This window comes from Leopardus geoffroyi, chromosome C1 (assembly GCF_018350155.1).
Source record: "Leopardus geoffroyi isolate Oge1 chromosome C1, O.geoffroyi_Oge1_pat1.0, whole genome shotgun sequence".
NCBI lineage: Eukaryota > Metazoa > Chordata > Mammalia > Carnivora > Felidae > Leopardus > Leopardus geoffroyi.
Genome location: NC_059328.1, coordinates 166,659,663 through 166,682,965, shown reverse-complemented (window position 1 = coordinate 166,682,965; position 23,303 = coordinate 166,659,663). Strand labels below are relative to the sequence as shown.

The following is a 23,303-nucleotide window of genomic DNA, read 5'->3' as shown; positions in this document are numbered from 1 at the left end:
TTTTAGAGCAGAGTGAGAGGGAAGGAGTGTCCCTGTCTTATTGATGAGAGTAAAACTGATGAAAAAAGAAAAGATAATAGTAGAGGAAATTACAAAAGGCCACAGAAAGGAAAGGAGTCATAAGTGAGGGAATATTGGAATAGAATCGAAAAGAAAAAGCAGACCCAATGGCAATTTACAAAACCTGTATTTAAATTTCAAAATGAAGCAAACTTCAATATGATGCACACGGAAAGTGTGTTGATGAGTGTGAATGTCAAACAGTGAGACTTCATGTTCTAGAGAGGGGGGTGGAATACAAGAGAATTGAATAGTAGGACATTCAATACTGGGTACTGTATTTTGAGTACATCTCATACCCCGTGGGGTCAAAACCATGCTGGGTAAACATGAGACTTTGACTCAAAGCATTTCTGTAGCTTATCTCCTTATTCCTCAGGTTAAAACATACTCCATGTTAAAGAGTAGTAGAAACAAAGAGGTAAAAACACTGGAGGAGGTTTTAGTGGAGACAGAGTTCGTGAATTTGCATACTTTTGGTGTCTTGGGGGCTGGGGGCGGAAACCTTTTGTTAAAAACTGTGTTATCTTCTTTGGGAACCTTTTTGTTGTGCTAAGTATCTGTTAAGATCACCCATGAATATCATGCTAGCTAAGGTAGAAGACTCAACTCTTGCAGGGCGAATGAGGGAATGAGTGAATGATTCAGTTAATAAAAGATAGTGGTGAAAATAAGCCTTGATGACATCTATAGTGCCGCCGTGCCATGATCTAGTGTCCATTTCAAATATCAATGCCATGCTCACCTCTGATCTGGCCGGAATCGGGCGTCTGTTGGTGGAAGGAGATCTTTCAGCACAGGATCTAACTCATTGAGCTCAATAGCAAACCTTGTGAAACCATAGTAGAGTTCATAGTTGGTTGGCATGGAACCTGGAACGGTGCCAATAAACCACTGTGAGTGGCAAAGAGGAAGAAGCTTGCAGAAGCTGACTTCTTAACCCAGGTGCTTAATACCCACACTAATACTAAATTTATAGTCATAAATACCAGATTAAGATTTTTCTTAAGTGCATTAACTTGGCTGTATTTTGCTAGATAGGAAACATTTTGTTAATTATCAGAACTGGTAGATTCATATATTTAATAAAATACAGTCTTTAACATAAAACTATGTACATATAATAGTCTTCACTAGCTAAACTATGCCATGATTTCTCCCCCAAATATTCAATTGGGTAACTAAATGCCAGGGTGATTAACTATGAACATTAAGACTTCACGAGACACACTTGACAATTTACTTCCTTTTGGAAAAAGAAAAAGGCACAGGTCTACGTTAATATTTATTGGCACTTTTTAACTAAACTCAAAGTCAGGATCTTTGTCTGCTTTGCTCATTGATGTATCCCAAGCCCTTAGAGTAAAGTTTGATGCATAGTCACTACTCAATAAATAGCAGCTGATTGAATGAACTGACCACTCTACTAACAGGAAATTTAAATACTCATTGGGGCTTCTTAGAAAACCAACAACTAATTTTAAAGTTAGGAGTAACTGACAAAATTCCAGTGAAAATAAATGTCAGGTGGACACTTATTCCATTTACACTTGATATTGCTAGTGTATTACCAGAACTCTCTTGATGTCTTTTTGTTAAATGTCAACATAATGCAGCTTTTTGCCGCTCAAGTGAGATCACTTACTCTGGTTAAGTTATTGAATTTGTGGATTATAGATGTTTGAAGGCTTTCCCTTGTTTTATTAGAACAGAGAATAAATAAGGATTTTAGTTTGTACAGTTCAATTATCTGAATTCTTTAATAAATACACCTAGCTTTTGAATGTGGGCATTACATTTAAAATGACTTTACATGAAGCCTAATCTCGGACCACACGTCTGATTTGGCTTAAATTTTATAATTCCTTATTATCAAATGTTGGGATTTACCTAATTTATATGTTAGGTAAAAATATATAACTATACTTTTCTTAAGCATCTACGGTTTTCTTTATGGTCTGTTTGTTTATGTTTTTAGAGAGCGATCGAGCATGGGGGAGGGGCAGAGACAGAGAGAGGGAAAAAGAGAATCCCAGGCAGGCTCTGAGCTGTCAGTGCAGAGCCTGACACAGGGCTTGATCCCACATACGGTGAGATCATGAGCTGAGCCGAATCCAAGAGTCAGACGCTTAACTGACTGAGGCAGCCAGGCCCACCAAGCATCTACGTTTTTAATCTCACTATTAAAGAAAACAAACATGAGGGGAACTTCATGAGATGTGACATTCCCAAGGTGCCCTCCTACGGGCAAGACACCCATACCCATCTCACCTGGTCTCCAGATGCACTTGGCAGAAGGGGCCACGCCACAGAAGAGCCCTTCATGCCACTTCCCAAATAGCCGGTGCACCACCTTCCCCTCCTGATCCATTACAACCCCCTGGACTTCATTCACATTAGAATTCCAGTAATTCACCTGGAAAAACCAAACTCAATTAAAACATCCGATCTCTTTAATAACACCAATCCCTATAATTTCCATAAGGAAAATTTTCTTAACTTTGAAGTTACTCATTCAAATCACTTCCAGAAATCTACCTCAAAATGTTTTATATGAAAGTTTGGCTTTCTAAGTGTTAGTTGGCTTAAATTTATTTTTTTTAATTTTTTAAATGAAATTTGAGTAATCAGTTTTTACCTGTATGGCTAGTACATTATCTTGATTACTTCCAAGCTATGGGGATAGTCTTTTTTTTTCTTTTTATGAACTTTATGGACTTGCCACTCACCATTGAGATTATAATCGATCTCAAATTAGTTGTATGTGGTGTGATGTGGGGATCTGAGTTTATTATTATTTTCTAATTTTTAATTATGTTTTTAATTTAATTCCAGTTAGCTAACCTATATGTAATATTCTTTTCAGGTGTACAATTTAGTGATTCAACATATACAACACCTAGCCCTCATCACAAGTGCCCTCTTTAATACCCATCACCTGTTTCTTCCATCTACCCCCACCCATCTTTTTTTTTTTTTTAATATATACAGTTTATTGTCAAGTTAGCTAACATCAGTGTATACGGTGTGCTCTTGGTTTTGGGGGTAGATTCCCATGATTCATCCCTTACAACACCCAGGGCTCATCCCAACAAGTGCCCTCCTCAATGTCCATCACCCATTTTCCCCTGTCCCTCACCGCCCCCTATAAACCCTCAGTTTGTTCTATTTAAGAGTCTCTTATGATTTGCTTCCCTCCCTCTCTGTTTGAAACTATTTTTTCCCCTTTTCTTTCCCCCATGATCTTCTGTTATGTTTCTCAAGTTCCACATATGAGTGAAAACATATGGTATCTGCCTTTCTCTGACTGACTGATTTCACCTAGCATAATCCTCTCCAGTTCCACCCACACTGTTGCAAAAGGCAGGATTTCATTCTTTAAAGAAAGGGATAATCTCTATGCTAGGGCAGAAAAGACTCTGTTTCTATCCTAATAACCTAAAATTAATTTACAGGTTAGTAATTTCTTCCTTAGATCCTCCTATCTCAAATTTTTCCTTTGCTCACGGGTTTTAATGAGTTTCAACGGGCGATGCTGCAGAAGCCATTTGTGAAATAATTTTTATAGTGTCCACAAATAGCTAAATTTCATCAGGAAAACCCTGGTCTGGCCTTCTTCCAGCCATGCTTCTCCCCAGGAGACTAGAAGTCTGGGAATTTACCCATCTGGATCCCATGGCCCCCTTCTAGATCAGGTGCTAGAATTCCCCTTCCCAACAACTCTAAGCTTATTCCACAGTCAGCACTGGCCTTTCCTTTGGATTCATCCATCCAAAGGGCAGACCATCCACCACCAGTGTGTGAATTTAGGCCTGAGGGGTGGCCAGTGGTGTTTGAGGCGAGTGTGGACAGAGCTCAGACATGCAGCTGGACTGCCTTCACATGTGTGGGCAAGGCCCCTGTGGGGCAGGACAGAGCCAGCTGCAGAAGGGGGGGAAGTGGGAAGGCCATCCATCGGGTCTGGTTCTCCTGTGCTGCCAAGTTTCCAGCTCACAGTTCTAAAGGGTCCAATCTGTCCTTGGGGGTTTTGTTATAAAAGGCATATTTGTCAAGGTCAAAGAACAGAATGTAAGCTATTTGACAGACTGTAGGTTTGATCTACAAATTTTAAATATTTACACATATGGAATTGGGGCCCCCATTTGTACTCTTGCTCTGAGCTCTGGAAATATTAGGGGCAGGCCTAAATCGAAGCTTCTCGTGGCCCACAAAACTAAATGCACACATTTACTGTCGCCACCCAACCAGAGCCAACTAATGATCCTGGCTTTTCAGTTCTGAGCCACCTAATGAGTAGCTTTTTTTCCAAGGAAAAAAGGAAAACACAAAAAACATCTTGAGTAAAAATAAAGACCTTCAATTAATAACATGACCTTCCAAATGGCTTCAAAAGATTTTACTAAGAGAACATTTTTGAGTGTTAAGACTTCAATATGTTACCCACTTTTGCCACGACAGAATGAGATCAGGAGTAGAACAGATAAAGGGGCTGGTGGGATCTCTGTACCATGATGAGTTCTGTAGCATGCCTAAACAAGAGGGCAATACTGTGTGTTCCTCTTCGGACCACAGACACTAAGGGAAAATGATATTGTGTAAGCATTTCTATCCCAGGAATCTTTTCCTGTTAATAAAGGTGATGTTTTTTCTTTAATGTATTTGGATTATAATAGTGGCAGAGTTGGATAAGCTTGTGGTGACTGGAAGCTATCATCCACACGCATCCTCAGAAAATGACAAATGCATTATAATTAGCTCCCTAAAATAAGATCACTTGACTGTGTTGCAATCAAGCAGGAATAGAAATAGAAACCAGAGGACTCGCTATAGGCAAGAAGTGTTTTCTGGAATTTTACCTAATGGGTGCTGACTGGCTGCTTAAAAAGAAAATTCTTTGGAAAGCGTATTTCTTCTGTCTTGAGATGGTGCCTTTTTTGACCTCCACACATTCAGAAGTCTAGATGCCTTGTGTAACTCCACCAGTAGGTTCTGCTTTCTTATCTAAAATGCCCGTAAGGATCAATGGTACAGGATAGATTCACTTGCTGCTGTTTAAGGTAACTGTTTTATTTCTCCTTTACAAAGCACTTTATATTGTTTGTTTTTTCTTGACTGTTGTGTGATATTATTTACCTTAACAAATGTGAGTTTGCAAATGCAAACACTGCTTTTGGTATTTCTAATGGTTACTTCTCCATAATGCTCTATCCACCTCCTCCCACTGAGAATATTATGTATACATGTGGTGACTTTATTCCATACATAGCAATCTCCATACCTAGGGAAGAATACAACATTGATTAAAAACAATGAAGGTTACAAATATTTATGACTGTTTCTACTACTGAGAATATTATTTGGCCAAAGCTCTCTCTTCCCTCCTTTTCCCTCTCATTTCTTTGTTGAACATTTCTATGTAGTCAAGGATATTTATGATATGACTTATTCATTTAAGGAACATTTCAGTGCTTCCTGTAGGCCAGGTGCTAAAGCTACCAAGTTGAATAGGACCTGTGTCTTGCTCTCTTGGAGCCAACAGTATGGTAGGGGTAGATGGACATGGAAACAAATACTTACAATAAAATATGATGAGGAAGTAGCATGAGAACAGAGAAAGGGGAGTCCTTATATCTGCCTGGAATGTGCGGTAAATATCAAGGAAGATTTGTTAGAGAAGGCTGGGTTCAGTCGAAGCTTGGAGGGTGGAAAGGAGGGTGCTGCAGGCTGGGAAAGGCACTGACAAAGCTACAGAGTCCAGAATAGCATGGTGCATCTGGGGGCCTGCCAGTGGTGTGCCACCCATGAACTACCCGGGTATGGTGGGTGGCAAGACTGGCAAGGTGGATGGGGTGGAGCAGGGAAAGCCTTCAATGATGTCCCAATGAGTCTGGCTGGATTCACAGTGCAGGTAATGCGCCATTGTGGAAGGATCTGAAGGAGGAGATAGGCATGGTAGGATGGGACTTTAAGTACGATTATCCTCAGCACATTGTTTCATACTCTGAGTTAAGACCAAAGATGTGAATAATTCTTTGAGAAAAGACTAATGATCACAGCACGTACCTAATGCAAATTCTGGGACAGAGTTTCTGCCAAGGAATGAGATGACATAGCTTCAGATTGCCTTTAAGTTTACACATTATCTATATTTTCTTCTTTACTTTTTTTAATGTTTATTTATTATTTTGAGAGAGAGAGAGAGAGAGAGAGCGAGCAGAGGAGGGGCAGAGAGAGAAGGGGACACAGAATTCAAAGCAGGTTCCAGGCTCCGAGCTGTCAGCACAGAGCCCGACGTGGGGCTCAAACTCACAAACCGCGAGATCATGACCTGAGCCGAAGTCGGATGCTCAACCAACTGAGCCACCCAGGCTACTAAAATTTATCTATTTTTCAAAATAAAATGAAACACTTCTAAGTTTCTAAGAAGACTTATGAGTTGGTATCATGTAGACTCTATATACACCATGGTGTATACAGAGGGAAAACTCTTCTCATGAATTTGCAAATAAAGTCTATTTTGTGGTTCTGGGAATTCTTCCCGTTCCCCAGCTTCTTTCATATCCCATCCACCAGCAAATTCTGTCATTAAATAAGCAAAAAACAAAACAAAACAAAACATCACCAACCAAATGAAGAAAGAAACAAAACAACAATCAAGCCTTTGGCCTCAATGAAAACTTCAATTAATTTAAAAAATTTATAGGCTATATCCTCTAGAAAAATACCATAAAAGAATTCCATCACTCTTCCTCAATAACTTAGACATTAGAAATAGTCCCTGGATCTAAGGTGAATTCAAAAGTGAAAACATATATTATATAGAAAAAAAGTGGCTAAAAAGAACCTCTGATGTAAAATGCAAACTAACATGGTGACTGGGACAGGTAGGTGGCTGGTATTGACTTGATGAACGGAGGATGAGCAGAGAGAAGTAGGGAGCTTTGATACAGATGCTAAAGTCCTCATTTGCTTTTGGTGGGGGGATCCATTCTCAAAACTTTGGAGATGTTAACAGAAGCTTTGGGCATACATAGATATGGACTGTTGGCACCTTCTAGAGATTCAAAGGCCCATTTCTGATTTAGAAAAGCAGGTAAGAGACCAAAAGGAAGATGAGAGCAACCTACCTGGGAAGCATGACATTCAGTGTTCCAACAGGCAGGATTTCCATCGACTTCCCCCAGAACTTGTTTTTCCATCTGATATCTAAACAACATAGGCAGAGGAGAAGAAATATATATTCCATATCTAATCATTTATTCTATAAAAACCTAACATGTGTATCACACTCTACGTTCCACAAAGAACTTTTGCAATCACAATTGATTCTATATTGTTGATTTAACATATCAAGTACCTGGGGATGGCCCACGGTGAAAAGATTAACTGTGAACCAAAAAAATCTACTGTCTATGTTTCTCCATGACACATGTTCCTTATCTGTTTCAACTAATACAACTGGAAAAAACTCAGAACAGTATGTGTATACACTTGTGTGTATGAATATTCATGTACACATATACACATAGACTCTACTGTGCTTTAATGTCTAGATAAATGTTGTTGTAAGTTTTAACTAAATGGTGGAAACAGTTAACATACATGTTAAAAATAAGATGTATAATAAAAATAATTGCAGTATGGCAATACCATGGATTTATTTACATATTGATTTGAAAAGTTATATGATTTGGGAAAATAGTAAAAAAAGAAAATATCTAATACAGAAAGTAAGATTTATGAGAAAATGAAATTAACCTAAGGAACATGTTCCTATGCTGGTTGTTAAGATATGGCCCAGGGCTCATATGATGTTTATCTCACATGATGGCTTTATGTGTTACTTGGGGACACTCAGGTTTGCCTGTGCATTTGTAATAACCACTTGGCCCCATTTTGATGGACTGTAAGTAAGGGAGCTTAGTGTGGTTTCCACAAAATTTCTGACTCTTTGTTATGACCAAGAAATGACTTATTTTCTCACTTTGCAATCAAATACAGTCATAGTACTCTATCATTTTGTGTGTTTCCAGGTTGAGAAAGTGCATACGAGAAGAGGCATTCTGTGAACAATGACGCTCCCTTCCAAACATGAAGGAACAATTTATGCTTAGTGGTTAAACGTACATATGCAGTTGACCCTTGAGCAACATGGGTTTGAAATGCATGGGTCCACTCATAGGCAGATTTTCTTTGATCAATAGAGTACAGTACTATAAATATATTTTCTCTTCCTTATGATTTTCTTAATAACAATTTCTTTTCTCTAGCTTACTTTACTATAAGAACATAGTACATAATACATATAACATACAAAATATGTGTTCATTGACTGCTTATGCTATTGTTAAGGCTTCTGGTCAATGGTAGCCTGTTAGTAGTTAAGTTTTTGGAGGAGTCAAAGGTAACACGAAATTTAGACTGTGGGGGTCAGCACCCTAACCCCAGTGTTTTCAAGGGTCAACTGTATATAGTTTTCTTTCTAAGGGGGTTTTGAAGGGTACCTGGGGGGCTCAGTCGGTTAAGTGTCCGACTCTTGATTTCGGCTCAGGTCATGATCTAGTGGTTTGTGAGTTTGAGCCCTGCATTGGGCTCTGAGCTCACAGTGCAGAGCCTGCTTGGGATTCTCCCTCTCTCGCTCTCTCTGCTCATGCGCATGCACTCTCTCTCTCTCTCTCTCTCTCTCAAAATAAATAAAAATAAATAAACTTTAAAAATAAAAAGGGGTTTTGAAACTTGTAATTTCAGGTAAGTTTGTAACATTGTGATTAAACATTCTGGTTAAGTAGAGACTTCAATTCAAATCCCTGAGCCTCAGTGAGTTAAAGACCACAAATCAGCACAATGTTTACATATCTAAATAGACTGTGGCCATAGATGATGTGCCACAGAAACTTCTTTCACAATTAAGATCTTGAACACACTCAAAAAACAAGAAGGCAGCAGTTAGAACCTCCATATTATAGAGGGCAGATAATGAGGCATAATGAGGTAGAGTGATAGCCCTGAGCTGGCACAGTGGGCATGGAGCTCTGCTGTCCCTAGGGCTTTGTTGCCTACGTATACAATTTCATCTCCCAGATGGTTTCATATTTAAAGCCAGGAAATCTAATTTCTCAAACTCAACTCCACACCAATTACTAACATTCTCCGAGTTCCAAAGGCAGAAATCTAACCTGAGCATAATGTACATTTAGAAAGCAGAAACTGTTTCATTGGATTTTGAAGTTATAATTGAAATACAAACCTTGCCAAAACACAAAATTCTTGGATTCACAGTGACAGGCAGAAATGGGTGGATGGTGGCTAACCTGGTAATTAAAAACAAAAAAGAAGGCAATGTCATCAGTGTTAAAATTTCTATAAATGATTAAGTTTTTTGCAACATATACAGGCTACCCCCAAATAAAAAACTAGTCAACTCATCCATCTCTGTTACTGAATTATTCTCAAAATGTGTAAGTAAATTACTGAATCGGTCACTTTAAGACTTCATGCTTATATAAACACTCTCTAGAGAAGTTACATACATTAAAAGATAAGCAAAGTGAGTTTTCTGGAAGCTGGTGGTTTATCAAAAAAGCTGTTTTCATCGTCAAACTGTCTTCCTATAGTTTCTGCACAGAAACCTCACTGAGTCCAGTTGGGCTTACCTGTTCTGAGAAAAATCGGAATCCCTTGTCCTCTCTAATGCATTCGTAAGTCTCCCCGAGGACAGGGTTGAATGGCTTACTTCCTGCTCTGAAATAGGTGGAGCAATATCCTGAAACTGCAAATGCAGCAATAAGAACCTGTTAAAACATTTAAGAAAGGAAAATAATATAGGAGAGACTACTTCCAGGTCTGTTCGTCCCTCATTCCTCTAGATTTTACACCCCCCTGTCAATGGGGGCTGATTTGGCAGCATTTGCATTCTCTATTATTTGCACAGGCTCTTCATAAACTCATGGGTAAAAAAGGAGTGAAAATGAGGCTCAACTTGGGTGGGAAACAGCAGGCAACTGAGGCCAAGTATTCTTCATTCACCTGTCACCCAGTTTTTGGAGTGTCACAGAGTTCAATGGTTCTGACACCTAGTTTATAGGTTATGTCATTTGCATAGCTTAGTGCCATGTGCAGGAGGCTCGTGGCTGCTGGTGCTTTCTTTCCAGAGGGCAGTCAGGTTTTCCACAGTCATGTGGAGTAGAGGCCAGGGCAGAGCACAAATAGGAGGCTATTTTTTCTGACCCAAGTTCTTGAACAGATGGGCTCTCTTGGCTTTCAGGAAAAGCTAATAAAGCAAGGCCGTGTAACGCTTCCGACCTATAAGGAGTGTGATACCTTTACCTCCTAAGTTCAGAAACACTCATGACAAAGATAAGTCACAAAGCATATATTTTCTATAGAGGTATCTGGAACTTTACGGCCCTGCCCAATTTATGCGAACTGCTTGGTGAGAGTGTTACGCAAAACCCAAAGATTCCATCCTAATGAATACTGCCTTAGTCCACATCTAGGGTTGATGAATCCTTAAAAAGCGCTGTTCTATTATTTATTACCATGCGCTCATAGGGGTCATCAGTTTCTGAAGCCTTGTCCAGAAGCTCACTGTATTCGATCTCCTCACAGAGATGCTGCAGCGTGTTGAGTGGCTCATTCAGCTCCACAGGCATGGAGACTTTAGACAAGTCTTTACCAATGTTGTTCCTCAAGATATTCCACAGGTTAATGTTACTGGTGTCAGGACAGGGAGCTGGCAGGCATGTTCGACGTCCATTTCGGAAGGCCCCTCCTGTAAGCTCCCCATTCAAGACTGGAAGAGAGAGAAAGACAAGAATCATAATAAAAGATACTTCGCTTTTTCGATTTCATCACATCTAGGAAGGAAATAACTCTTTCAAATAATTATGATTGTGATACATTTCTTACGCCTTCACTATACTCTCTCAAGAGTGAATGGAATTATTTCAACACAGGGATGCTAATAAATGCACAAAATGTCAACGTATAGTTTTTTTTTTAAACAAGGTATTAAATAAACTCAAATAATAGTCCAGAAAAGATAAGTCAAATTTTTAAAAAGTACATAGAGGTAATAAGAAAGACTCGAACTTTTGGTTTAAACAAGAAGTAAAATTTTTTCATCTACCTAACAGATTTTTCAACCATTTACCTCAGCAGATTGTACAAACATAAAATGTATTGAAGAAACAATTAGTAAGGAGAGAAAATGATTATTCACTGAATCACCAGGGTTCTAACTTGGCAAGAAGACAGAACAACCTGGAAGCTCAAAGGATGCCTACTTTGCCGAGAAATGTTGTCTGCAACACTGGTGTTGTCTTCAGATATATTATCACTCACATCACTGATGTAAGACTCATCATCTGAAGCCTAAAAAGGGAAAGCACACAGAAAGGATCAGAATTCTTGTTTCATCTCAAAAGGTCAAAAAATCAAATGATTAAGAAAAAACTGTTGTCCAAATAAATAGCCTGGGTCACAGGGAGAAATGGGCTTGGCCCACATGCAATGAACACTTGAGCGAGAGTGTGTGCCATCAGCCGGAATATAGCACTGCTCGAAAGCAGCCTTTGTTTTTTATTAACAAAATGTTTTTTAATGTTTATTTATTTATTTTGAGAGAGAGAGACAGAAAGAGAGAGAGAAAGAGCAGGGGAGGGGCAGATAGAGAATTCCAAGCAGGCTTCCACACTGTCAGTGTGGAGCCTGATGTGGCGCTTGAACCCACAAGACGTGAGCTGAGTAGAAACCAAGAGTCATTTAACCAACTGAGCTACCCAGGTGCCCCCAAAGCAGCCTTTCTCTTTAAGTAGCTCCCTGCCTTAGTTGGGGTGAGAGGCTGCGGGAGGCCAGTACATAATCAGGTGTATTTCAGCATAATACAATAAGAACATGCAAAAAAAAAAAAGGAGAGCTTCTACTCCTCCCTAGAGGGGTCAGGAGAGGCTGCTCAGAGGAAATAAAATTGGCACTGGGTGTTGGAGAGGTATTTAGAAAGGGAAGAAGCACAGGAGGAAGGGAGAATGTACACAGGTAAGGAACACGAGGGAAACATTCCATTTTAGGAATGCTCAGGAGTTGAGGGGCTGTGACAGAGGGTGGGATGAACAAGAGGAGGGTCCCACTGTGAAGGGCGTTTCATGACAACATAAAGGGATCCATAAAATCCCACAGAGTTATTACATGCAAGGGGATGACTGAGTCACCGTTAGTTTTCAGGAAGACACCTGGCTGCTTTGCCTTTGGGAGCTCAGCTAAGAGGATACTAGATAGATCTGCGTAGGAGATAACTGACAGCTTAGGTTCAGACGGCCACAGTGAAGATCTGGAAGTAAAGCTGCTTGAGAGCCACATTTGATGACAATGGACAAAATTTGGCAGATTATTTAGGAGTGAGAGAGGAAGATCCAGGGGTGGGGGAAATCAAGAATTACGCCCCTCTGTATAAGAGAAAAACATGTCATAAAACGAAACCAAAATTTGCATGGGGATAAAGTTAAGGGGCAACATATGTACTAATATGGGGAGCTAGAAATGGATCAGGTAAGAAAACAGAGCAGGACAATAGAGCCACTCAGAAATGGGAATAACCAACGTGTCTACTGTAGGCAAGAAAGCTGTTGGGGCGCCTGGGTGGCTCAGTCGGTTAAGCGTCCGACTTCGGCTCAGGTCACGATCTCGCGGTCCGTGAGTATGAGCCCCGCGTCGGGCTCTGTGCTGACAGCTCAGAGCCTGGAGCCTGCTTCCGATTCTGTGTCTCCCTCTCTCTCTGACCCTCCCCCGTTCAAGCTCTGTCTCTCTCGGTCTCAAAAATAAATAAATGTTAAAAAAAAAAAAAATTAAAAAAAAAAAAAGAAAGCTGTTGATACACATACTTACTGTCTTGAAAATGGAAATAACGCTACATTTTTTTCTGCATATATAACAAAACATTCTTATTGTAAAAATTAGAAATTATGTGAGGGTAAACAGATTATATAAAAATGAACCATAATTCCATCACCTAGTGGAAACCGCTTCTAACATCTGGATATTACCCCCAATTTCGAAATGCCTATAAAAACATGTTGATACATTTATCTTTAGATACTGAACAAGGGGGTCAGTTTATATACTGTGTTATGGTGTTCTGAATATATTTCCATTATAATAAATACACCTCTCACCTTTATTTGGAAAGTCAACGTAATTGATTATACAGGTATAACACAAGGAACTTAGCCAACCTTTAAATGGTTTCCAAATTTTGGCGCAGCTGGGTGGCCCAGTCCATTGGGTCTGACTCTTGGTTTCCACTCAGGTCATGATCTCACGGTTTTGTGGGTTTGAGCCCCGTGTCAGGCTCCGCACTGACAGCGTGGAGCCTGCTTGGGATTTTCTCTCTCCCTGTGTCTCTGCCCCTCCCGCAATCCCGCTGTCTCTGACTCTCTCAAAATAAATATACTTAAAAAAAAATGGCTTCCAACTTTTTATTATTACTGACAATACTTGGATGCACATCGTTGTAAGCATATTTCTGTGATTCTGTCTGGCAATTTCATCAACATTTATTCCTAGCTGTGAAACTGCTGGATCAAATGGGTCACATTTAGGCTTTAGACACATGTTGCCAAGTTGCTCTCTGGAAAGATGGTAGTAATTTGTTCTCACTAGCAGCAGACGAAAACATCCATCTCTTTACACCCACTTAAACACTATCCCTTTTTAGTATCTATTTACCTTATGTAGAAAAATTTCTTTTTAAATTCTGCATTTTATCTTTTTTTAAATTTGCATTCTTTTTTTTCTTAAAATTTTTTTTTAATTTTAAAAATTTATATCCAAGTTAGTTAGCATATAGTGCAATAACGATTTCAGAGATAGAATCCAGTGATTCATCCCCTACATATAACACCCTCTGCTCATCCCAGCAAGTGTCCTCCTTAACCCTTGCCCATTTAGCCCATCCCCCCACCCACAACCCCTCCAGCAACCCTCAGTTTGTTCTCTGTATTTAACAGTCTCTTATATTTTGTCCCCCTCCCTATTTTTATATTATTTTTGCTTCCCTTCCCTTATGTTCATCTGTTTTGTATCTTAAATTCCACATATGAGTGAAGTCATGCTATTTGTCTTTCTCTAATTTTGCTTAGCACAATACACTTTAGTTCCAACCATGTTATTGCAAATGGCAAGATTTCGTTCTTTTTGATTGTCCAGTAGTGTGTGTATGTATGTATGTGTGTGTGTGTGTATATATATATATATACACCACATCCTCTTTATCCATTCATCCATCAATGGACATTTGGGCTCTTTCCATACTTTGGCTATTGTTGATAGTGCTGCTATAAACATTGGGGTGCATGTGTCCCTTCAAAACAGCACACCTGTATCCCTTGGATAAATACCTAGTAGTGCAATTGCTGGGTCGTAGGGTAGTTCTATTTTTAATCTGTAAACTTGTTTTCTTTCACACATTTTTTAGTTTGTCATATAGAGTGCATTTGGCAAGTTTGAAATTTATTTTTTAATGTGGTTTTAGCTTTTTTTTTGCCATGTAAAAGTTTTAAATTTGTAGATAATAAAATCAATCAGTCTTTGCCTTTAAGGTTTCAGGCTTTCTTGCTGATGTTTTAAAAATTAAAGTTGAGGAGGATTAATATATTTATGGAGAACAATGATAGAACTACTGTATATATAAATGAAGAATGATGGTTTTGCTTTGCACACTGAGCAAGTCTATAAAGATGGCAAATTAAAAGTAAAGTCTTTTCCTGATTCACATTTTCCCACTGCAACTGGTTTCGTTCTTATTGACTGTAAAAGAGCTGATGGTTAAATCATCATGGCACATGAAAGCCACCTTCCTAAGCTTGATAGAAAAAAAAAAGAGTAAATCAAAGTCTTCCACATGATTTCTCTTTAATAAGCTAATCACACCTAATTATGTTAGAGGAGACAAATGCCTTCTTAAACCAAATTTGTGTTGCATGCTTATGTACTGTTTGAACATTTGTTAAGATAACATTCATGTTTATCCTACAAAAAGCTATAAACAGCCCATTTCTCTTGAATTTCTAATCCCTCCCAAGCTAATCCATGATAAAAATGGTCCAATACCCATTTCCTTCTAGAATGAATGGTCCATGTAGAATGTAAAACAATTCTACAATGACAGTGGGCTCTGAGTAAGACCTACATTCTCATATGTGTGAGGAATAGCTAAGGCTGGGCAGTCTGGCTGTGGTCCATGTACATTATCTTGTATATAAAGTTAAGGCTCTGCAGTATTACAATAAATCAATATACATTCATTTTCTTCCCAATGGTCAAGAAGTCCTGGGGACAAATATTTCTCTTTAAGGGCTTAGGGATTCAAAAGAATTCAGGGGAGATATATATATATATATATATATATATATATATATATATATATATATATATTTTTTTTTTTTTTTCCCCTATACGTGACCAGGCATATAGTATTGTGGAAACAAGTTAATAGTAGAGGAAAGGACGTAGATCATTCTGGGAGCAAGAAGAGCATTTTTTTTAAGGAGCTGCACATTCGTTAAATGAAGTGCATTGGTAGATATCACACAAAGCAGATTTTTTTCCCACTCATGGAAAATGTTAATGTAAGACAGCTAATGCCCAGACGTTTCTCAGATTAATCATGTGTTAAAGTGCTATAAGCATTCCTTCATTCAGTTAGCAAATATTTGGCCCCTGAAAGGCCCCAGAAGAATAGAAAGTACAAAAGGCTGCAGCTGAGAAGAGAGAGCAGATTATAAAGTCTTTGTGTGATAACTAAGGAGTTTAGATAGTTATGTTAAGGACCCTGGAAAATAGGGACATGATCAGATTTCCATTTCAGAAAGATTAATCAGGCTGTCCAGTGGAAAATGGATTAGAGGGGCAAGAAAGAAGGCAGGAAAAGCAGTAATGGGGATTGATCAGGTAATCCAGTGGGGAGATGATGGAGGGTTGAATGGTAGTGGCAGTGAAGCTGTAGGAAAATGTATGGATTTGGTAGTATTTAGGTGACAGATGTTACAGAGCCAAGGAGGAAATCAATGTGGTGAGTCCTAGTAGGGCAGATGGGGTGAAGGCCAATACCCAGGTATTTGATGTGAACACTTGGGTAGAAGAGCACTTAGATAAGCAATATGAGAAGTACGGGCAGGATTCTCCCCACTTGGGATATGTGTGTGTGTAAGGGGTTTGTTGATTACTCCATTTTTGGACATGCTGAGAGGTTGTGTGGCACACCCAGGTGACAATGTCTCACAGGCAGCTGGTTATGTGGATCCTGAGTTGACTCTTGCTCTCTCTTCAGACCTGTTCTCTCTCTGAGCTTTATTTATTTATTTATTTTTGTTTTTTAAATGTTTTTGAGACAGAGAGAGCGAGAAAGAGAGAGAGAGAGAGAGAGAGAGAGAGAGAGAGAGAGAGAACAAATGCATATGAGAGCAGGGGAGGGGCAGAGGGAGAGGGACAGAGAATCCCAAGCAGGCTCCATGCTTAGCACGGAGCCCAATGCAGGGCTCAGACTCATGAACCGTGAGATCATGACCTGAGCCAAAATCAAAAGTTGGATGCTTAACTGACTCACACAGGCACCCCTCTCTTTGAGCTTTAGATTTGAATACCCAAATGCTGGCCAGATAACTCCACTGAGATGTCTGATAAATACACAATGCCTCAAAGTAAATGCATCATCTCCGTGTGCCCCATCCTTCCCTCTGCCACTAGGTTCACTCTTCCCCCAGAGCCGGTACCACCATGCTGCTTTGGATTGTGACATAAATAACCTGCTTCACGTCCTCTTCATTTCTGTATTGTCAGTGTCTGTGACAAGTGGCACTTGGGCACCCAGTCAGTGTGCCTCCAAGAACTTGAAAATAGGGAAATTAGGTTGCTTACAGAGGGATAAGCTACAAAGTCATTGGATGATGGGTCAGAGCTCAGATAACATGGAGCCAAGTTTGACTGTAACCTGACTGATGACGGATGAAGGGTGGTCAGCAACGGGAGGTCAGAAAAGAGAGACTCAGAAAAGAAAATGCTGGTAGCATGCCTCCAGTATGGTGGTCCCTGGGGGGTGTGGAGATGCGCAAATACCCCGTCCATGTGGCAGAGTAGCCCGATAACCGAGACAAAGCCGTGCGGGAGGCTATTACATTGCAGCCCTCCCAGCCTTTGGTTCTTTCAAATCACTTTTCCTGCTCCGGTTCCTTGATCACCAAGCAATGTGCTGACTAGAGTTAGGCTTCCCATGTGGGTTGGCCTTAGGGAAAGAGATATAAATCAGCAAGCATGATTATTCTGCCCATCTGATAGCATCTGATCAATTATCATTATGAGTAATTAAACTAGTACTCCGGCTTGTACATGGGAGTCCCTGTGAATCTGTTAACATATGACTAGCAATCTGAGAGGCAGGTGCATGGCTTGGTGTGGTAACAAATTCAGTACCCGATACAAGAATTCTATTTTACCTCTCCCCCACTATAAAAGTGAGATGTGTTCATTATTTCTTTCTCTTCTCCACTTATTTTTGTTTCTAAAATTGCTCATAATTTCAAACATCCAAAAACAACTACAACTAATTGTCAGGATGTTTCCTTCCAATCTATTTTCTATGCATATGGAAATAACATTTATCAACTATTTGTTATTTAGCAACTATTTCACTTCCTTTTTGTAAAAATGCAGTACCAAATCTGCAACCTCAAATGACAAAAGTTTTAATCAACTGTGTGGGAAAGAGCTTTGGCTGCTTCTCCCATGCCAAAAGAAAGATTCAAAGGAAGGAAGGAAGGAAGGAAGGAAGGAAAGAAAAGAAAGACAAAAGAAAGAGAGACAAAAAGAGAGAAAAAAAGAAAATTCAAAGTATGCTTAACTAAATTTCTAAATTTCAGTTAAAGGATCAATTTCTGCAACATGATTAAGGAAAACTCTGTTTCCAAGACTTAGGAGCATGAAGAACAATCCAAAAAACCTTTATGGGTACAAACTTCCAATTATAAAATAAGTAAGTCCTGGGGATGTAATGTACAGCATGTCAACTATAGTTAATAACACTGTGCTGCATATCTGATTGTTGCTAAGAGAGTGGATTTTACAAGTTCTCATCACAAGAAAAAAAAATTCTGTAACTACGCATGGTGACAGATGTTAACTAGACGGACTGGGGTGAGCATTTTGCAATACATACAAAAATCGATTCTTATGTTGTACACCTGAAACTAAATAAGGCTGTATGTAAATTATACCTCAGTAAAAAACAAAACAACAAAAAAGTTTTTATGTTAGCCAGTGGTAACCTCCAAAACCCATAATTACCCAACTATATATTCTAGACATTATCCTTCTTTTTTTTTTAAATTTTTTTTTAACATTTATTCATTTTTGCGAGACAGAGAGAGAGCATGAGTGGGGGAGGGGCAGAAAGAGAGGGAGTCACAGAATCTGAAACAGGCTCCAGGCTCTGAGCTGTCAGCACAGAGCCCGATGTGGGGCTTGAATTCACGGACAGTGAGATCATGACCTGAGCTGAAGTCGGACGCTTCACCGACTGAGCCACCCAAGTGCCCCTATCCTTCTTTTTAAAATATAACTTATTATCAAGTTAGCTAACAAATAGTGTATACAGTGTGCTCTTGGCTTCAAGGGTAGATTCCCATGATTCATCACTTACATGCAACACTCAGTGTTCCTCCCAACCAAGTACCCTCCTCAAAGCCCATCCATTTTTCCCTCCCTCCTGCTCACCCTCCATTAACCCTCAGTTTGTTCTCTGTATTTAAGAGTCTCTTATGGTTTGCCTCCCTCTCTGTTTGAAGCTATTTTTTTCCCTTTCCCTTCTCCCATGGTCTTCTGTTAAGTTTCTCAGATTCCACATATGAATAAAAATATATGATATCTGTCTTGCTCTGACTTATTTAACTTAGCAATAATACCCTCCAGTTCCATCCATGTTGTTGTAAATGGCAAGATTTTATTCTTTCTCATTGCCAAGTAGTATTCCATTGTATATATAAACCACATCTTTATCCATTCATCAGGTGATGGACATGTGGACTCTTTCCATAACTGGGCTATTGTTGTAGTGCTGCCATAAACATTGGGGTACATGTGCCCCTATGAATCAGCACTCTTGTATCCTTTGGATAAATTCCTAGTAGTGCAATTGCTGGGTCATAAGGTAATTCTATTTTTAATTTTTTGACGAACCTCCACACAGTTTTCCAGAGTGGCTGCACCAGTTTGCATTCCCACCAACAGTGCAAGAGGGTTCCCACTTCTCCACATCCTCGCCAACATCTGTTGTTGTCTGAGTTGTTAATTTCAGTCACTCTGGCAGGTGCGAGGTGGTATCTCAATGTGGTTTTGATTTGTATTGCCCTGATGATGAGCGATATTGAGCATCTTTTCATGTTAGACATTCTCCTTCTAAAGAAGCTCAAATCTGGGATGTCTGGGTGGCTCAGTCAGTTAAGCGTCCGACTTCAGCTCAGGTCATGATCTTGCAGTTTGTGAGTTTGAGCCCCGTGTCAGGCTCTGTGCTGACAGCTCAGAGCCTGGAGCCTGCTTTGGATTCTGTGTCTCCCTCTTTCTCTGCCCCTCCCCTGCTCATGCTCTGTCTCTCTCTCTGTCTCTCAATAATAACTAAACATTAAAATAATAATAATAATAAAGAAGCTCAAATTCATGTCTCTGGCAAAGATGTGTGTGTGTGTGTGTGTGTGTGTATGTGTGTGCACACACATAGGTGTATAAATGGTGATATTCAAATTCTCTCATTCTTTCTACATTTAACTAGTTTCCTTCTACAAAAACAATTGCCATCAACTATTTGCTTACCCCGAAATACAAATTGTACAGGAGCGTCTGAATAAATGCTAGATTCTTTCCTTTTATTCATCCAATTTAGTAAGTAATAAGTTAGCACCCAAAAGTATTAAGTAAATGGGAACCAATGTAGTTTACATGTTTTGGCTTTCCTACAATTTGAGAATCTTACTGTGATGTAAAAAAAAAAAAAAAAAAAGTCCCATAGTCTTACTTTCTTTAACCCAAACTCATTATCAGAAGCAGTTGGAGTTGACACATCAAAAAACCTTACCTCATTCTCTGACGAACTTGCAGAGAGCAGCACCTCCTGGGCATCAAAGAACTCGGAGACAGACTCTGACATGGACAGGCGGCTTTCGTTGGCTACCTGCTGCGACAGGGGGAGACTGACATGGATTTGTTCACCAGCCTACAGAGGAGAGAAGCACTTGCTGTCATTGTTTTTTCCCTTGAAAGAAAAGCTATTTGTTGAAATTAGACCATCATGTGCCAGGCCAGATTTCTAGAGAAATTCACACCATATGTTAAAAGAGTGGTGACCACAAGTAATTTTCACTTGCAACTCAGTAATGACCATTGCATAACTTTCCTTCTAATATGTCTAAAGAATCTGAAAGACATAGTTGAAAGGTGTTGGTACTGTGACTCGATTTCAGATCTATGCTCAATGGATATTAAGTGGAGTTTAACAGCTTGAACCCCTATCAATACCCTGATTTGATTGTGCAGACAGGTTCATTCTCATATACTTAGATCTGTTGTTACTCGCCATATTCTAACCAGTATACTAAATCTCAAGACATATTTGTAGAAGCCTCTAGATATGCTAAGAAAACAATCTATAAAACTAATTCTTGATACAGAATATATAAGTCATTTTCCAATTTGATCATGGATTTTGACCAATGAGATAAGAGGACTAGAGTATTAAACCTATGTCAAATTATATTTTTATTCAGTAAGTCAAACTGTGTGTGTGTGTGTGTGTGTGTGTGCACGCGCGTGTGCGTGTAAAATAGTACACATTTCAGGTTGGAAAGATTCAAACTAAGACTAAGATTCAAACTAAGATTTAACAATTTTTGAATGATCAAGTTTTGGAAATAATTTTGGATTCTGAGCAGGTGAGTGAGCGTGAGTATCACCAGATATCATGTGATATCAGCATGAAGGTGAGTGGACATAGGGTGGGAAATTTAAGTCAAAAAGAAGTTGTCTTGGGGTGTCTGGGTGTCTCAGTTGGGTAAGCATCCAACTCTTGGTTTCAGTTCAGGTCACGATCTCTCAGTTCATGAAATCGTGTCCCATGTTGGGCTCTGTGCTGACAGCATGGAGCTGGCTTGGGATTCTCTCTGTATGTGTCTCTGCTCTTCCCCCCACTAACTCTCACTCTTTCTCTCTCCCTCTCAAAATACAAAAATAAACATTAAAAAAAGAGAAGCTGTCTTGGGATGGCATATCCCAAGCAATTAGATGATAGAATCCTGGCACCTATAGATGTTTAGTAAAATGTGCTTCTGTAAATATGACCTTCACATTAGTTAAAATCCTTACCTTGTTACATATATTACTGTATATAAGGCTCTAATATTACTGTTGAAAAGTATAAAGTCTCATGGTTATAAAATCATAATTTTATAAAGGGTTATAAGCAGAATTATATACTAAGTCTAGCCCAAATACTGAATGTTTTTCTATCCTTTTACTAATACCTCAAAAATTCTACTGAAAAATGGAATAATAATAGCACCCATCTCAGAGGTCATTGGGAGTGTCAAATGAAATAACACACGTTAATTTGTTAGCACAATGCCTACCGCACAGTAAGCATTCATTCACTTGACCTCTGTTAGCAACTAATTATTAATTATCATCATCACTTTTAGTAACTGCAATAGCATCATTAGTATTATTTTAGCAAGGTTAGGTGATTTCTTTCCTAAGATAGGGCTTTCAAAATAAACCTTAAGAAAACTTGCATTTAGCACCCTCTCAGGTAAAAATGTTTTTTCCCCGACATTTCATGGGTCATTTGATGATAATGAACATTTCAAATGAAGACTGCGACAGACACAGGAAATTCACAAGCTGGAGTAGATATACAAACTAAATATTCAGTAGCATCAGATGAACATAGATATAAATAAAAAATAGACACTGATCACCAAGAAGAAATGATATTGAGCTTATGGATATCCCTCACTCTAAAGAACACTGAACTGTCAACAACACAAATACTTATGCAGAGAATCTTCTTAACATTGTAAGAACTGTAAAAAAGAACCCCCCACCCCCAAATATACAGTAGAATTAGATGCCATAAAATAAGTACTCGACATCTATTAAAAATGAGTCTTACCTCATCAGGGCTAGGAATAATATTTACACTGACAACCTGATCACAAATAATAGATTCGGAATGTATTCTGTTCAACCGACTTCTTAGTTCAGCATTCTGGTTGAGTGCCTTAAAATAACAAAAATTGCACATGTAATTTCAAGTTAATAAGCAAGCATAAAGCAGAACAAGCACACAAATACGCATTAGACAACAAAGTCTAGGATGTTCTTAGCTATAATTTGTGGAGTCATCATAGGCCAGATCCTACTGTTAAGAAGGAAATGAATGGCTCAGAATTAAGGTATTCAATTTTTTTTTTTTTGGTAAAATAATCTTGCTTAGTAGGTTAGTGGGTTAAAGAGTTCACAGATTTCATAAAAAAAAAAAAAATGATTCATGGAATTATCTCCCCTTTGGAGTCAGGCCCATTACATCCAAGCCCAATCTACCACCACATATATATTATGTTTTACAGCCTGGGATAAAAACTATGGATTCTTTCCATTTTTTTTTTTGTTCTAGTTTCTAAAATTTGGAACTTGTCTCAGAGCCAGATAGTTATCCTAAAAATTATTTGGAAATGGAAGGAACAATGACCTGACTTTAATTTATAGAATTATATTTTATTCCAGTGAAAAAAATACTTGTATTTTCATTTCCTAGGAGCACATGCATATGACAGTATGGAAGAACTAACTCATGTACAGACCCAAAGGTGCCTTCATTGAGCAGTGTAGACCTTGACAAGCATAATAAAGAACACATCACCGGAAGGAAACAAACTCCAAGTTATCAGCATCACACGACTTTCAACATACCCCTAGTCTGCATCAGTAAAACACTACCTGGCACAACAATTTAGTACGTGTGGCAGGAAGAGAATAGCTTTACATAAGCATGGTCTCCCTACAGGTGCCCTGTGGACAAAGGTACTGTCATCACATCAATGCATGGGAACATGTTCTATATACATAAGACAGATGTAGCTAACTGGAATTACATCAAGGATCAGGGCATGGGAGAACAAAGCCCGGCGAAATGCTGGCCAGTTCCTTTG

At 39.0% G+C, this 23,303-nt stretch overlaps 1 protein-coding gene and 1 long non-coding RNA gene across 30 annotated transcripts in view; one reads left to right on the top strand and one right to left on the bottom strand.

The window, feature by feature from the left end:
• The window catches only part of OSBPL6 (oxysterol binding protein like 6), a 217,076-nt gene that overhangs the window by 5,516 nt on the left and 188,257 nt on the right, over positions 1–23,303 (bottom strand). For 13 of the 29 annotated variants that reach the window (XM_045480344.1, XM_045480325.1, XM_045480331.1 and 10 more), the window contains 10 exons: positions 22,265–22,372; positions 20,177–20,314; positions 11,346–11,433; positions 10,599–10,852; positions 9,714–9,851; positions 9,308–9,371; positions 7,188–7,266; positions 5,194–5,338; positions 2,332–2,476; positions 806–932 (listed from right to left, as the gene is read on the bottom strand). In XM_045480344.1, coding sequence (XP_045336300.1) covers positions 806–932; positions 2,332–2,476; positions 5,194–5,338; positions 7,188–7,266; positions 9,308–9,371; positions 9,714–9,851; positions 10,599–10,852; positions 11,346–11,433; positions 20,177–20,314; positions 22,265–22,372 — 1,286 coding nt within the window. The remainder of the gene's footprint in view (positions 1–805; positions 933–2,331; positions 2,477–5,193; positions 5,339–7,187; positions 7,267–9,307; positions 9,372–9,713; positions 9,852–10,598; positions 10,853–11,345; positions 11,434–20,176; positions 20,315–22,264; positions 22,373–23,303) is intronic. The other 16 variants (XM_045480351.1, XM_045480333.1, XM_045480334.1 and 13 more) reach the window with 4 other exon arrangements.
• On the top strand, positions 4,891–11,995 carry LOC123599141. Its single transcript, XR_006712999.1, has 2 exons — positions 4,891–5,117; positions 11,218–11,995. It is a non-coding gene; the product is annotated as an uncharacterized LOC123599141 (long non-coding RNA).